This window comes from Gekko japonicus, unplaced genomic scaffold, assembly GCF_001447785.1.
Source record: "Gekko japonicus isolate JY-2015 unplaced genomic scaffold, Gekko_japonicus_V1.1 scaffold82, whole genome shotgun sequence".
Lineage (NCBI taxonomy): Eukaryota > Metazoa > Chordata > Lepidosauria > Squamata > Gekkonidae > Gekko > Gekko japonicus.
Window position 1 is genome coordinate 1,228,950 of NW_015174846.1, and position 16,744 is coordinate 1,245,693.

Here is a 16,744-nt window from a genome sequence, read left to right on the forward strand (position 1 = left end):
ACACTATTGTTACTGCAAACTATTATCAATATATCTAATTCTCAACATGGATACCTAAAGCTAGAGATTAGGGCATGGGCAGACAAGACAGATCTTTCCAGGGGTCATTTCCTAGAAAAAGAGGTGCAGGAGCTCATTAGCATAACTCATTAGCATAACTTATTTGCATATGTCACACCCCCTGACATCACCAGAAGTGTGTCAGAAGGCAACACCCACCGCTCAGCCTCCACTGGACTGTTTTGGATTGCTAGCTATGGGGGGTGGGGGAACATGCAGATTTGTCCTCGCAGAGGAAGGAGAGCTTGTACCTGAATAAAACTTGGTCTTAAAGGTGCCACTGGACTGTTTTGGGGCGGGGGGCTCTGCAACTTACCTGGCTGCTTCTTGCTCTGACTGAGGGCTGCTGGGAGCAGGGGATGGGGCTTGTTGCATGTGCCTGCCCCCTGGGCTCTTTACTGCCGGAGCTCTGCTCCTGTGTGCTCCTGCAGGAAATGACCCCTGGATCTTTCTACAAACATGCAAAAATAATAATAATAATAATAATATACTTTATTGTCATTGTACATAGTACAACGAAATTAAGGTGCAATCATTCGGTGATCTACAAGCATACTCATATACACTCACACAACCATTAGGGTTCACATTGCAACTTAACCACCAATGTCAACAAAACCACCAAATTCCAATTCATACAGCATTTAAAGCAATAATAGCTCTCGAATAAAAACTGTTTTTTAATCTGTTTGTCCTTGTTTTGATTGTCCTATATCTTCTACCCGAAGGCAGCAGTTCAAACAGGGAGTGTTCAGGGTGTGACAAATCCTGCAAAATGTTCTTTGCTTTTTTCAAGCATCGAGAATTATACAATTCCTCCAGGAACGGGAGAGGGCAGCCAATAATCTTCTGGGCTGTGATGATAACTCTCTGGAGTGCTTTCCTCTCCACAGCCGTACAGCTGGCAAACCAGGCACAGACGCAGTATGTTAAAATGCTCTCTATTGAGCAGCGATAAAAAGACATCAGTATTTTCTCACTCAAGTTATTTTTCTTTAAAAGTCTGAGAAAAAAGAGCCTCTGCTGGGCCTTCTTCACCAGAGCAGTGGTGTTAGTGCTCCAAGTCAAGTTCTGCTCAATAATCACTCCCAAAAACTTAAAAGTAGCCACCCTCTCCACACGTTCTCCACCAATAAACAGTGGCTGTATGTCCGTTTTGTTCCTCCTATAGTCCACTACCAATTCCTTGGTTTTGGTGGTGTTGAGGATCAAATTATTTTCCCTGCACCAAACACAGAGCCGTTCCACCTCGTCCCGATAAGCAGACTCATCATTCCCAGAGATGAGCCCTACCACAGTGGTGTCATCAGCAAACTTGATGATGGTGTTACTGGGGTGGGTGGGGGTACAATCCTGTGTGTAGAGGGTATAGAGCAAGGGGCTCAATACACAGCCTTGTGGAGAACCGGTATTAAGGGTAAGGGCTGTGGACATATAGGACCCTACTCTAACCCTCTGGGGGCGGGCTGTCAAAAAGTTCAAAATCCAGAAACATATGGAGCTGGAGAGTCCAAGGCCCTCCAATTTGGACACTAATCTATCTGGGAGGATGGTATTAAAGGCAGAACTAAAATCCACAAACAACAGCCTCACATAACTCCCCGGCTGCTCCAGATGTGACAGAGCAGTATGCAGAGTAGTGTTGATGGCATCCTCTGTGGATCTGTTTGCCTTATATGCAAACTGGTGACTATCCAGTGTAGATGGAATACCCCAGGTTTGCAAAAAAATCTGAAATTTAAAAAAAACCTTGGGCCAGTTACACGTTCTCAGCCTAACAATACCTCACAGGGTTGTTCTGAGGATAGAATGGGGGCGAGAAGAACGGTGTAAGCGGCTCAGAAAGGTGGGAGTATAAATGAATTAATATAGCTGAAGATGAGAAAGGGCAAATAAAAACTAGGTAGATGAGAAGGAGAGAAGGAAATGGGGCAAGGATAGGGGGGTTGCTAGGAAGACAATGTGGGGAGAGGGATACAGGGGGGGAAATAAGGTGTTTCCTGCACGTTTTTACAGTCTCCCCACTGAGCAGCTGGGCACAGCTGTGCCCACATGGCATAACTGGGCCAGACTTTTCCCAGATAGCAGCTGCCAGGGAGAGGGAAGGAGTTGAAGCTGAAGATGGGGGGAAGGAAAGAAGGAAGCAGGAAAATAGTAGAGGCTTTCAGGGATTGGAAAGTGGGGAAGGGGGGGAAATAAGATGCCCCCCACAAGTCCTTGTGGGTCCCCTGCTTGTCATATCTCATTCCATACTTGGCTGTAGAGTGTAGATCAACAGATACATAAAACGGCACTGGAAGAGATGGGATTTCTCTACAAACCTGAAGGAAGTTCCAGATTCTCAGAAAAATGTGAAAAGGGGCCCCTCAGTGGCCCTTTTGGAAGTTGCTATTCAACCACAATAACACTGCTGAGCCTTCTAAGCTTTGGAGGGAGTCATTTGAGGTCAAAGCGATACTGGAGAAGGTCCCATTCTAAGAAATTTAAGTAACTGCAATCCTGTGCAGAGTTACTCCAGCATAATCCCATTGGAGTTAACGGTAATCTTACTAAATATTTTTCTTTTGAATAACAGTTAAAATAGATCTGCAGTATGAAATCACAAAGTTTCCGAGGGAAGTAACATCAATTTAATCACCTGCCAGAAGAGGGTCAATAAACCTTCAGTTTATAACCTGTCCCTCAGGAGAAAGTCTGCTGCAAAAGAATGGTTCCTATAAATGTTGGTGCTTTCCAAACTGCCTCAGCCAATACATTTCATTTTTTTAAGTCTTTTTATTGGTTTTTAACAATAAAACATTTCAATAACTTTACATACAAAGTGTCATATATGATTACCGCTAGAATTGTCTTAATAATAAAAAAATAATGTTATTACATATGAACAAGATAACAAGTTCAGCTAGCATAACAACAGTTGCGTGGAATATTTAACTAGATTTGGTAGCTAGATGACTGTGGACAAGAGTTTCTCTTATTCATGCAGAACCAATTTGCAATTTGCACTTTAATATATGTAGGCATTGTGTGTGTAATGAAATGAAATCAGTTATTGGCTTAGTATGCTCAGATATATGTGATTGTGTGGTCGCAGATCTGAGGCGAATAGATATTCCATGAAAGGTAGCCATTTTTCCACAAAAGTAGACGGCTTAGGATAAAGTTCTGAATGACAAAGACGGTCTGTTATTTTTTCCATTATCAATTGATCCCAAACTTTATTCAGCCAACATGAGCGAGATGGGGCCTTGTCTGCTTTCCATTTGGATGCAGTCGCCGTTTTGGCTGCCACTATGAGACTGGTGATTAGTTCACGATGGAGGGATGATATGTCTTTTGGATTCCATAAGTCTAAAAACAGAATTTCCGGATCAAATGGTGTGTCATGTCCGGTGATTAGTTTGATCTGATTTAATACATCTTGCCGGAACTGTTGAATGTGGACACACTGCCACCCGCAGTGAGCAAATGTGCCGATTTTCCTACATTTCTTCCAGCAGTAGGGCGAATGGGATGATGTCAACTTAGAAATTCTTTCCGGCGTAAGATACCAACGCGTAATGATTCTATGGATCTACAAATCTTGTTGAAACTACTGGTGAGGTCACCAGCTTAGATTTCCAGATCTGTGACCACTGTTGAGCATCCTGTTGCCATTTCAATTGATGTTTCATTAATAGATCATCTTTTTGATGAATCAGGATACCATACCTTTTGGATATTAAGCCTTTAGATGTTTCATTTTTTGGGTCTATAAGTTTCTCAAACATGGTCATTGGTTCTCTTAGGAAATAATAGCCAATACATTTCATAATACGGGCAGCAAGTGAAAAAGGCCTCCAAATGGGAGGGGGCCTAGATGGAAAGAAGCTGGATCCTGTTGGCAGTTGAATTCTGCACTGATTGGAGCATCTGGGTTGTCTTCGAGGGCAGCGCCACATAAAGCATGTTGCAATAATCCAGTCTTCTAGTTACAAAATCATGGATAAATCACTAGGTCAGTATTGGGGGCAGGAGGCAGATTCCAAATCGGGTGTTGATAAAAGAAGTATTCCTAGCAACCCCTACAGCCAGCTTTCACATGGGTAAGGTTAAATCCAAGAACATTCCCAAATACTTTTACCTGATCTGCGATGGATAACTTCACACCGCCAAAATCAGTTAGTGGATCACTTCCAGAACCTCTGATTGCCCAATCCAAGTAACTTGTGCCTCATCTGGATTCAGCTTACTCCCATTTGTTTACTTGACTGCAGCTTTGAGCTAAGGGTTTAAAAAATAAAAATCCTTGCTTGTGTCTGTGACCATGGACTGATTTTTTGTGGCACCCCTCTGATGCCCCAAGCCTAGATCCAAAGCTGTCTGAACTGCTCTAGGCAAGCATTTTTTTAAGGCGCTCCTAATGTTCATGGAATGAAAAAAACCCGAACCCAACAACACGAAAATCTAGGAAGAACCAGCTCCTTATTTCTGTTTCTGCCAGTTATGCAAAGAATCACTTAAAAAATGTAGTATGGATGGGTATGAGGTACATTCCAAGAGTATATTAACCAACCGCTCTCAGGATAGTCATGTATGTAAGGTAAAGGTAAAGGTTCCCTTGCTCGAAAGCTAGTCCGACTCTAGGGTTGCGGTGCTCATCTCCGTTTCAAAGCCGAAGAGCCAGCGCTGTCCGAAGACGTTTCCGTGGTCATGTGGCCGGCATGGCTAAACACCAAGGCGCACGGAACGCTGTTCCCTTCCCACCGAAGTGGTACCTATTTATCTACTTGCAACTTCTTGCTTTCGAACTGCTAGGCTGGCAGGAGCTGGAACTAGAGACGGGAGCTCACTCCGTCATGCGGTAACTCGGGTCTTGAACTGCTGAACTACTGACCTTCCACAGCCTGCAGTACAGCGTCTTAACCACTTGAGCCACCGCAGCTCCTAGTCATGTATGTACCTTTGTGAAAAATTAAACGCCGATTAAAATTTCAAAACGGTTTGCACCCAGGACTAGGAAAACAGCAGCTTACGTCCTTTTTAAAATGTGGCTTAAGAACTCAGTCATACGTTGCCCTGCTCTTGTGCTGTACCCACCCACCCATAACTGGGCGGCCCGGCCACTGGATAAGTCAGACCACCGGTCTGATCCATCGGGGTTTTTCTCTACGAGGAGCCATCCCATCCACCGTTAGTCGCCAGCACCACTTCGCGAGACGCCCGGAGGAAACTGCAGAACTCCACCCACTTCCCCCTTGGCCCCGCCCCTTGCCCTTCGTCCCGCGCTTTCCGGTTGGCTTCCCGGCTTCTTTTGAATGCCGGCAGCAAAGCAATTCGTCGATCGGCTCTCGGTCGGGCAGGGTGAGTCGCGTGTCGCCTTCGTTCCGAGTATTTTTTTTCTCTGTTTGGGGGTAGAAGGTGGAGGACTCTGGGCGGAAAGGGGGGGGGGGGTGCAGTTTGTAATTTAGGAAGCAGGCCCGTTTCTTGCACAGGTCGCCCCACAATGTTGGCTGCTTCTTCCCGAAATAGATTCACAGCGCAATTCTTTACCTGTTTACGCAGACAGAAGTCCCATTCTATTCAGTGAAGCTTTGCCCAATAAAGTGTGGATAGGGTTGCGGTGCTGTTTACTTCCAGTGCTGGTTCCTCAGCAAAAATATCTCGTCTGGTTTTTGTAAAAAGGCTTTTAAAACTCAGTTAAAGCGTTCAATGGGACTAAACCGAACCACCATTAAAAAGCAACCGGTTACAACTAAGAACATACTTAAGAACATAAGAGACACCAATTTTGGATCAGGCCAAAGGCCCATCCAGTCCAACACTCTGTATCACACAGTGGCCAGAAATACCAGGTGCCATTAGGAGGTCCACCAGTGGGGCCAGGCCACTAGAAGCCCCCCCACTGTTGCGCCCCCCCCCCAAACACCAAGAATACAGAGCATCACTTGCCCAAGAGCCCCTATCTATACCTTGTGGCTAATAGCCACTGATGGACCTCTGCTCCATATGCCTATCTAATTCCCTTTTGAAGCCGTCCATGCTTGTAGCCACCACCACTTCCTGTGGCAGTGAATTCCATGTGTTAATCACTCTTTGGGTGAAGAAGTACTTCCTTTTATCCATCCTAACCTGATCACTCAGCAATTTCATTGAGTGCCCACGAGTTCTTGTATTGTGAGAAAGGGAGAAAAGTACCTCTTTCTCTACCTGCTCTATCCCATGCAGAATTTTATAAACCTCAATCATGTCACCCCTCAGTTGTCGTTTCTCCAAGCTAAAGAGCCCTAAGCGCTTTAACCTTTCCTCATAGGGAAAGTGTTCCAACCCTTTTATCATTCGAGTTGCCCTTTTCTGCACTTTTTCCAAAGCTATAATATCCTTTTTAAGGTGTGGTGACCAGAATTGCACACAGTATTCCAAATGAGGTCTCACCATTGATTTATATAGGGGCATTATTATATTGGCTGATCTGTTTTCAATACCCTTCCTAATAATCCCCAGCATAGCACTGGCCTTTTGCATTGCAGTCACACACTGTCTTGACATTTTCAGTGAGTTATCTACTACAACTCCAAGATCTCTCTCTTGATCAGTCTCTGCCAGTTCAGACCCCATCAATGTGTATTTATATTTAGGATTTTTGGCTCCAATTTGCATCACCTTGCACTTGGCCACATTGAACCCCATTTGCCATGTTGACGCCCACTTGCCCATCCTTGACAGATCCCTTTGGAGTGCCACAGCACTAGATCAATACAAGGCCGCCAAGCCAAGCTTTCCCCCCCCCCCACAACTCCCTGTTTGGTGTAGTGGTTAGGAGCGGGGACTCTAATCTGGGAGAACCGGGTTTGATTCCCCACTCCTTCACATGCAGCTGCTGGTGTGACTTTGGGTCAGTCACATGTTCTCTCAGGTGTTCTCTCAAGGGCAATTCTCAGGAGAGCTCTCTCAGCCCTACCTACCTCACAGGGTGTCTGTTGTGGGGAGGGGAGGAGAGGCGAAAGGGATTGTAAGCCGCTCTGAGATTCCTTCCAGTAGTGAAGGACCAGGAATAAATGCAGTCTCTTCTTCCTCTCTAAAGACAGCCTCTGCTATCCCTCTTTATGCTCCCCAAATCCAGCCATAATAATCTTCTGAAAAACAAATTGTATGACCTGTGTGACTAGTGTCATATTTGGTTATCTCTCTGTGAGCACCGTACACCCCCCCCCCCCAATCCCTTATTCCACTAATAGTTGTATCCCTTTTTCCTCCAAGAAAATCAGGGCAGTGTCCCCTCCCCATGCTAGCAACAATCCTGTCAGGTGGGCTAGGCTGGAAATAGCATGTATCTCAACAGAATTACACTTTCCCACTCAGTAAAGGGGCCATGGAGTTCAAGGCAGCAGTTTGTTTTTGGGGCTCTCTGTCCACTTCAGTCATAACTCTGTCTGACTTCTGTACTCTTGGGATCAAATCTCTGCCTCTGTGCCTGTCAGTGTATGCAGGGGCTGAGCTAGCTATTTTGAGTTAATATTTCACCATGGCTGCCACAGCTTCTTAAAATTAAGTAGCAATCAAATATAAGGATGACCCAGAGCCTTCAGTTAAACAGGAGAGCCTTCCCTTTTCCACAGAACTACAGTTCCCAGAATCCTTCACTGCAACAGCAGGACAGCAAAAGATGTTCTGCATATCTAGTGAGCTGTTGGTTAGCACTTGTTTCAAACATAGATAACAATCATCACTCCATGCATTTGTTACCAGTTGGAACAGATTAATGTTTTTAAGAAAGAATTTGAGGTTATGGAGTGGCTCTGTCAAAGAGTCGTCAAGGTACTGTAACACACTTGACTGAGAAAACTGACTTAAAGGTTTTCAGGTGGTCTAATCACAGCCTGCCCTGACCTGGGTAGTCCAGGCTAGCCTGATCTCATCAGCTCCTGGAAGCTAAGCAGCGTTGGTCCTGGTTAGTATTTGGAATACCAGGGTCAGTATACAGAGTTGGGTAATGGCAAGCCACCTCCAAATGTCTCTTGCCTTGAGAACCCTACAGGGCTTCCACAAGTCAGCTGCGACTTCCAGCACAGATCTTAAAAAGAGTCAGCTCCCCCCACCCCCAAACACAGAACAGCAACTAGAAACAACATAGAACCCACCTTAACACTCAGATGTAGCCCACTGTCTAGGCTGTTTATATAACCATCATAGTACCTTTGAGTATGTCAGAAGTGGTCAGGGATCCCCAAAACACTTGTTGCATTGGGGACACTTTTGGAAATGAGAAAGTAATGGATGCCACAACAAAATGGTTTTGGGGTGATAGAAAGGCCAGTCTGCCATTGGAGCAGAGCCATCAGGTGGGCAATGGCAAACCACCTCTGAATGTCTCTTGCCTTGAAAACCCTACAGCAGAGTAAAGAGGTCATTCTGCCTGCAGGCAGAATGACCTCTTTGCTTTGCTGTTTGGTTTCAGTTCCCCAAACAAGCTGCTATGTGGCTACAGTAAGGGATGCCAGTCCCAGGGACATGAAATCACTGTCTCTGGCCAAGTTAAGGGTGGATGGCTGTGACACACCGGTCCAAGGTATGCTCAGCACTTTACTAGTCAGTCAACAACAGATAGAAAGTGACCTGAAGCTCGCTGTTTGTTTTTTTGTTTTGTTTGTTTGTTTTCTGCTTTTTGTCTATTCCATTCAAGCCCTTTAGATCCCTCCCCCCCCAAGACTCAAATAGCAAGTGGATGGCAGGAAATATACTGGTAGACACTATGGCACATATGAGCACCACTCTGGGAATCATTGAGATAACTCCTGTGACTGTAAAGGAGTAGCTGTGGAAGTCTGTTGTAGCAGGATATAACAAAAATCTAGCGTCACCTTAAAGACTAACAACATTTATTTCAATACAAGCTTTTGTGGGTCACAGCCCACTTTGTCAGCTAGGCAGATGATAGAAAATCATACTGGGGAATTTTTATGGCTTGGTATGAATTACACTATGAGCCTTTCAAGTGTAAATCTCAATGTAAAGGGAGGAGTTGATGTAGAAAGGGAAGGTATGAATCTTGTCATAAGCAACAGTTAGCACTTACACATACTGGATGGTGAGAGAGGTCACCAATTCAAGCAGATAAGCAAATAGTTAATTAACTGATATGGGAACACGGTTATAGTCTGACATTATAGAAGGAGAGTTTGGATTTATACCCCGTCCTTCACGACCTGAAGGAGTCTCAGAGAGGCTTACAAACTCCTTTCCCTTCCCCTCCCCACAACAGACACCCTGTGAGGTAGGAGGGGCAGAGAGAGGTCTTTCGAGAACTGCCCTTGAGAGAACAGCTCTGAAAGAACTTATGACTGACCCATGGTCACGCCAGCAGCTGCGAGTGGAGGAGTGGGGAATCAAACCTGGTTCTCCCAGATTAGACTCCGTGCTCTTAACCACTGCACCAAACTGGCTCTCTAGTCCCTGAGCTTTGGGCTCTTTGGTGGAAGGATAAAGTTAATAAAGTTAATGTGATAGTGTTATGCTAGGACTGGGGAGAACTGGGTTCATATTCCCCACTCAGCCACGAAGCTCACTGGGTGACCTTCTATAACCTTTCTCTGTGTGTGTTCTGTGGGACTAAATCAGGGGCAGAACTTGCAAGACAATGCAAGTTAAGTAATATTTCTTTATGTCCAAACCTTCCAACATTACAGGACAATACAACACGTAAACCCATAGGTGTGACCAGGTGTCATTTCATAGAAAAAGAGGTGCAGGAGCTCATTAGCATAACTTATTTGCATATGCCACACACCCTGACATCACCGGATGTTTGTTAGAAGGCAACACCCACTGCTCAGGCTCCACTGGACTCTTTTGGATTGCTAGCTATTGGGCTGCGTGTGTGCAGATTTGTCCTTGCAGAGGAGGGAGAGCTCGAGTGGAGGAGTGGGGAATCAAACCTGGTTCTCCCAGATTAGACTCCGTGCTCTTAACCACTGCACCAAACTGGCTCTCTAGTCCCTGAGCTTTGGGCTCTTTGGTGGAAGGATAAAGTTAATAAAGTTAATGTGATAGTGTTATGCTAGGACTGGGGAGAACTGGGTTCATATTCCCCACTCAGCCACGAAGCTCACTGGGTGACCTTCTATAACCTTTCTCTGTGTGTGTTCTGTGGGACTAAATCAGGGGCAGAACTTGCAAGACAATGCAAGTTAAGTAATATTTCTTTATGTCCAAACCTTCCAACATTACAGGACAATACAACACGTAAACCCATAGGTGTGACCAGGTGTCATTTCATAGAAAAAGAGGTGCAGGAGCTCATTAGCATAACTTATTTGCATATGCCACACACCCTGACATCACCGGATGTTTGTTAGAAGGCAACACCCACTGCTCAGGCTCCACTGGACTCTTTTGGATTGCTAGCTATTGGGCTGCGTGTGTGCAGATTTGTCCTTGCAGAGGAGGGAGAGCTTGTACCTGAATAAGACTTGGTCTTAAAGGTGCCACTGGACTGTTTTGGGCCGGGGGGGGGGGCTCTGCAACTTACCTGGCTGCTTCTTGCTCTGACTGAGGGCTGCTGGGAGTAGGGGGTGGGGCTTGTTGCATGTGCCCGCCCCCTGGGCTCTTTACTGCCGGAGCTCCGCTCCTGTATGCTCCTGCAGGAAATGACCCCTGGGTGTGACAGAGATCAAAAACCTGCAACCCCATAAAAACCTGCAGCCCCATAAGTCTATGGTGTGGCCTCATTTGGAATACTGTGTACAGTTCTGGTCACTGTACCTCAAAAAGGCTATTATAGCATTGGGAAAAGTGCAGAAAAGGGCAACTAAAATGATTAAGGGGATGGAACACTTTCCCTATGAAGAAAGGTTAAAGAGGCTAGGGCTCTTTAGCTTGGAGAAACGAGGACTGAGGGGTGACATGATCGAGGTTTACAAAATTGTGCATGAGGTAGAAAAAGAAGAAGGCAGAGAAAGAAGTATCCAGAAGCAGACTGGGTTCTGCTATTAACCTGGATTAATTGACTTCGTCCCTCCTGGGGTAAACCAAGTAACTCCTGGAGGTTACACTTGACCAAGCAGACTGCAACTTGCAGGACTGCGGTGAGAATGATATGAAGGAACGGAATACCATGTATAATGGCCTGTGCTCCTTGGAGGAACAATATTGTTTTTGTTCATTTATGGTTACTCTACGTAGCTTGCTTGGTATAGTGATGAATTCAAGAGTATCCTGAGGCAGGTGACACTGCACCCCCAAACTTCCATGCCAGGCTAGGTTCATCTTCATTCAGGTCTTGTGTGTGTTTGGCTTCAATGAATTCACCCGCATTTGGTCTCCAGCCCCAGGGAGACATGTCCTAGGCACTGAGACTGCAAGTCCTGGCTTCAAGGACAGGAACAGTTCTGTACAACTGGTCACACTTATCCTGTGTAATGTCACCTTGCTGCAGTAGTGAGCACATGCCCCTGTGTTCCCCCCCTTCACCCCAGTTTCATGGAGAGAAGAAGAGGAGATTGGATTTATACCCCGCCCTTCACTACCCAAAGGTGTCTCAGAGCGGCTTACAAACTCCCTTCCCTTCCCCTCCCCACAACAGACACCCTGTGAGGTGGGTGGGGCTGACAGAACTCTGACACAAACTGCTCTTTTTCAAGGACAGCTGTGCCAGAGCTTGTGACTGACCCAAGGTCACATCAGCAGGTGCAAGTGGAGGAGTGGGGAATCAAACCCGGTTTTCCCAGATTAGAGTCCGCACACTTAACCACTACACCAAACTGGCTCTCCTGACACTGAGAGGTGTGCAAGGGAGTGACAATCGCTGTAAGACCCAAGAGTTCTCTGGATCTGAGTAAAGTGATGACAGGCATCAGTCCCTTTTGCTCAGCTCTCCATCTGGAAAGAGACCACGTACATAGGGCATGATCACTGACTGGGGAATCACTGTGGTTACCTCCTGCCATTACTTGGGTCTCTACTGAGTCAAGGCTTGTGCTGGTGGAGAAAAGGCAGCAGTTATTAAGCTGTAAATGCAAAGTTTCTCTTTATGAGTAAATGTACTGGCCTGTGGGCTCTGAGTGGTCAGTTGTCAAGTGTCGGGGGAGGCAAGATTGTTCAGTCCGGGTTTCAGAAGTCAGGCAAGGTCAAGTTATTCAGTCCAAAGTCAGAGCTCCAGAAGTCAGGCAAGACAGAGTTGTCTGGTCCAAGTCAAGTTCCAAGAATCAGGCAAGGCAGAATCTGTGGCTTAGCATCTAACATACACGTTGCGTCCGCACCTTTCTTGGCTGGTTTTATAGCCATCCACCTAAGGGTCAGGCTTGCAGCTAGCTGCTCAGAAGCGATCGTGCAACTGCTCATCTTGGTATTCAGCAAGTAGCTGGCGTTAGGCCAGGAGTCATGCACTTTGCCATATTATCTGTAGCTCTGTTCTCAGCCTTTGTCTGCAGTGCTCTAAGGGTGTAGGTGGTACTGGTGGGCTGGAAACGGCCAATTGAGATTCACCTGTTGGACCAGGACTAGAGGGTGTTGGTGGCTCTGCACCAGCTGTTAGCTGTGAATCCTGACAAGCCCGCACCTCAGTTACCTGCTGGTCAGCTTCTGTTGACTCAAGGTTGGTTACACGGGGCTCCTCTTCTCCTGAGGAGTCCTCACTATCACTGAGCCTCTGCTGACTCTTGGTGCTTGGGGGGGTCAACAGTAGGAGGGCTTCTAATGTCCTGGCCCCATTGGTGGACCTCCTGATGGCACTGGTATTTCTGGCCACTGTGTGATACAGAGTGTTGGACTGGATGGGCCTTTGGCCTGATCCAACATTGGCGTCTCTTATGTTCTTATGACTCATGACAGTAAACAAATGAGAGGTTGAATTGAGTTCTTGGGTGGTTATTCTAGCAGAACTGATTTGTTAACTGGGAGGGGTCGGAACTTAGTGACACACAACACATGCTTTATTGGTTTACTTCATTTATATCCTGCCTTTCTCCCCAAAGTAGCTTAAATCACTCTCCTCTCTTCCATTTTATATGCACAACAACCCTGCGACATAGGTTAGACTGAGAGTATCATGTGAGTGGCCCAAGATCACCCAGCAAGTTTCTATGACAGAGTGGGGGTTCAAACCTGGGTCTCTCAGATCCTGCTTCAGGATCTACACTACACCACTACACCACACTGGCTCTCACACTGGCTTTGCATCCAGGTTTCACCCCTGGCACCTCCAGCTGAAAAATCTTGCAATTCAGAGCACACAAAATGAAATGCTTCTTCTTGCAAAGAATAATTCACATGTGGAATTCACTGACACGTGATGTAGTGATGGGCCTAGGTTTGAGTTGGCTTTGAAAGGGGATTCGGCCCATGGAGGATAGATCTATCAACCCAACCAATTTGGTCAGGAAGTAAATTTTCTCCAGGCCCGTTTGACCAGGGATCCTGAAGATTGTTTTTTTTGCTTTTTTACATCTTCTGGGCATGGAACAGGGGTCACTGGGAGTATAGGGGGAGGTATTTGTGACTTTCCTGCATTGTGCAAGGGGTTGGACTAGATGTCTCTGGTGGTCCTGTCCAACTCTATTATTCTAATGGCTGTTAGCCATGATGACTAAATTGAACCTCCATGTTCAGCGGTAGTAATCCTCTGAATACCAGTGCTTTGAGAAACAAGAAGGAAACTTTGGCCTCTGGGCCTTGCTTGTAGGCCTTCTAAGGGCATCTGGATGACTCCTGTGTGAAACAGGATGCTGGACTAGATGAACCATTGGTCTGATCCGAGCATGCTTGCTCTTATGTTCTTGTCTTGGATAGCAGATGTTTAGACCTTTCTCTCCCTGGGCCCTCTAGAACTGCTACCAATCAGAGTAGACAGTACTGAGCTAACTGAGCCAATGGTCTGACTTGGTATAATGCATCTTCATATGTTTACACAATCAGGCTCTTTATCAAGCCGTCTTTTAAATCTTCCCTCAAAACGTATTCCTTCTGCAAGTCCCTCTACTGTGTGCTTCTTGCTCCTTGTATGTTCCATTCATTTGTTGTATTCTCTCATTTCATGCTTCACCCGTCCCTTTGCTATGCAAGCTTTTGTGATGCAGTGGCTTGAGTGTTGGTTTTGTATTGGGGGGGGGGGGGGGGCAGGGGGGGGGAGACAACTTTTAAGCCCTGTCTGGTTATGATGGTTGCTTGGTGACCGTGGGCGAGTGTCATTCCGTTTCAGCCAAATCTTCCTCATGGAGTTGTGAGGATCAGTTCTTTGGAGCAAGGCTGGGTTGCAAAGATGCTGATCCTGCTAAGGAAAAAAAAGCACCTTGGTTATCCCTTTGTTTTGCAGAGTGGGTCACACAGCTGGAAATGTGTGCTGCTAGGTCTGGCATGGGTGGCTTGTTACTTTGTCCAGAAAAACAAACACATTCTTTCCTTGTGGTTCTGTTCCTAGGACCTCTTTGGTTAGCTCTCTGTCGGCGATGGAAACTGAAAGCCTGATGATCCTTTATGAGGACAGTTCCGTAGAAGTGCACTATATGGACGGATCCGGACTGCTCCTTTCTCCTTGTGGTTCTGAGTTTTTATTTGAGAAGGCCATCCCTCCTTCTGCTCACCCAGTGCAGCCACCTGAGAGGGTTCACCAGAGGACACAGTTCGCTATTAGTCTCTACCGGGTACAGGAGAACATCCTTTTTATTGAACAAAAAATTAAAGAGCATGTGAGAGAGAAAAGGGGGCATGGGGGAGGGGTAAAGGGGTGATGAATTTTCACCAGGGCCGCAAGAAATTTCTATACAAGTTTCTTTCGGAAGGTCACTCCACATCCTGAATAAAATGATCTGGGTTAGCCGTTCTCAAGAACTCTGTGGCTGTTTGCTTGGGACATTTGGAGCACAGTATTTGGTGGGTGCTGATAGAGCCGGGGTACCTGTCCTCTGATTATGGCATTCTGCTCTTGGTTTTGTGGCGCCTAGGTGGAAGTGTACTAGATGGATGACCCTGTCTTGCAGTAGCAGGACTTGACCAGTCCAGGGAATCACAGAGTTTCTTCCTTCTGTAACCTCGTTATTTCAAAGCCCCCGGAGTGCAGTTCTGACAGCTTAAATACATAAAACAGTTTACAGTGAATATGATAATTAGAGATCAAGATGGGTAGCCATGTTAGTCTGTCTGTAGCAGCAGAAAAGAGCAAGAGTCCAGCAGCACCTTAAAGATGAACAAAATTTGTGGCAGGGTATGAGCTTCCGTGAGTCACTGCTCACTTCTTCAGAGCAGTGACTCACGAAAGCGCATACCCTACCATAATTTTTGTTAGTCTTTAAGGTGCTACTAGACTCTTACTCTTTTTGATGATAATTATAGTAACAGAATTAATGGTGGAGTTTTAAGGGCTGTTCTTGCAGGGAAAGGGAGAGTATTGAAATGCATATCCAAATCTGCAGTTAATTTGGTTTTTTCCCCCTCCCCCTTTAGAAACAGCTTCTACAAGCAGTAGATTTCAGGAATCGATATTCTGATCGCCCTTATGTGCCTTCAAATCTTATACTTCCGGAAAGGAAAAATGTAAGCTTCTTGCAAAGAAAAGGGGATTCTTCTGACTAAAGTTCTAATTAATGTGAGCGTTTTGTCTTGACTATCGAATGAAAACATGTAAATTGAATTGGACCTGATTAAAGATTAAACTTCGTAGTATAGAGTTTGTGCACCTGGCCAGAAAAAGAAATGTACTTTTAGTTTACCTAACCAGGGATATAAAATTTTGTTAGGATACTTCAACACAGAACAAATTGAAATGTAATAATCATATAGTAGTTTAACACCTTAATTCAGGACATGTGAAAACTCATATTATGATATATACCTCATAATAGCAAGCCAAGTTCTGATGGATGTTCGAGTTTCAAAGCCTTAAACTTGAAAGAAGCAAGGCTGTCTGGTGGCAGCCAAGAATGTATCTATTCTTGCAAAATTGCAGTCTGTATTTACTCTTAACTCTGTACTGGTAAACTTAAACTAAACATATCAAGTGGCCTGAATCAGACTATCAGTACGTCATAAGAACATAAGAGACGCCAATGTTGGATCAGGCCAAAGGCCCATCTAGTCCAACACTGTCACACAGTGGCCAAAAATACCAGGTGCCATCAGGAGGTCCACCAGTGGGGCCAGGACATTAGAAGCCCTCCCACTGGGTTAGGGTCAGTATTGTCAGGGTCAGTATTGTCTACTCAGACTGGCAGCAGCTCTCCAGGGTCTCAGGCAGAGGTTTTTCACATCACCTACTGCCAGGTCCTTTATCTGGAAATGCCTGGGATCGAACCTGGGGCTTTGCGTGCCAAATAGATGCTGTATTACTGAACTAAAGCCCCTATCAAAGCATAGAGTGCAATGAGGATCATATTGTGCTAGAGATCGACTCTTTGTACTTCTGCTTTTTACAGATTGTTTTCACAGACGTCTATGAAGCCAAGTGGCCTCGTCCTGATGCTTCTAGTGGGCTGATATGCAGACACAATGGTGGAGTGAAGGTTTCCTCTTCCGACGGTCACGCATGTCTCTTCTTGCCAGAGCTCCAGCAAGAATTTTCAGTGGAGTTCCTATGCAGAGTTAGCCAGCAGTTGTCAACACCATTGCCTCTTTTGCAGAGCAGCTGTAAAAAATCAACAAAGGACTGTTGTGCAGGATCCAACTCAAATTCTGTCTTCCAGCAGTTGCAAACAGAAGAGAAGGCCCATGAATGCTG

The 16,744-nt window shown here is 45.7% G+C and overlaps 1 protein-coding gene across 1 annotated transcript in view; it reads left to right on the top strand.

The window, feature by feature from the left end:
* The first annotated feature begins 5,338 nt into the window (after positions 1 to 5,338).
* The window catches only part of LOC107121542 (chromosome unknown open reading frame, human C5orf34), a 27,954-nt gene continuing 16,548 nt past the window's right edge, over positions 5,339 to 16,744 (top strand). Inside the window, exons 1-4 of the mRNA XM_015424462.1 lie at positions 5,339 to 5,403; positions 14,453 to 14,675; positions 15,475 to 15,564; positions 16,443 to 16,736. Coding sequence (XP_015279948.1) covers positions 14,481 to 14,675; positions 15,475 to 15,564; positions 16,443 to 16,736 — 579 coding nt within the window. The 5' untranslated portion in view covers positions 5,339 to 5,403; positions 14,453 to 14,480. The remainder of the gene's footprint in view (positions 5,404 to 14,452; positions 14,676 to 15,474; positions 15,565 to 16,442; positions 16,737 to 16,744) is intronic.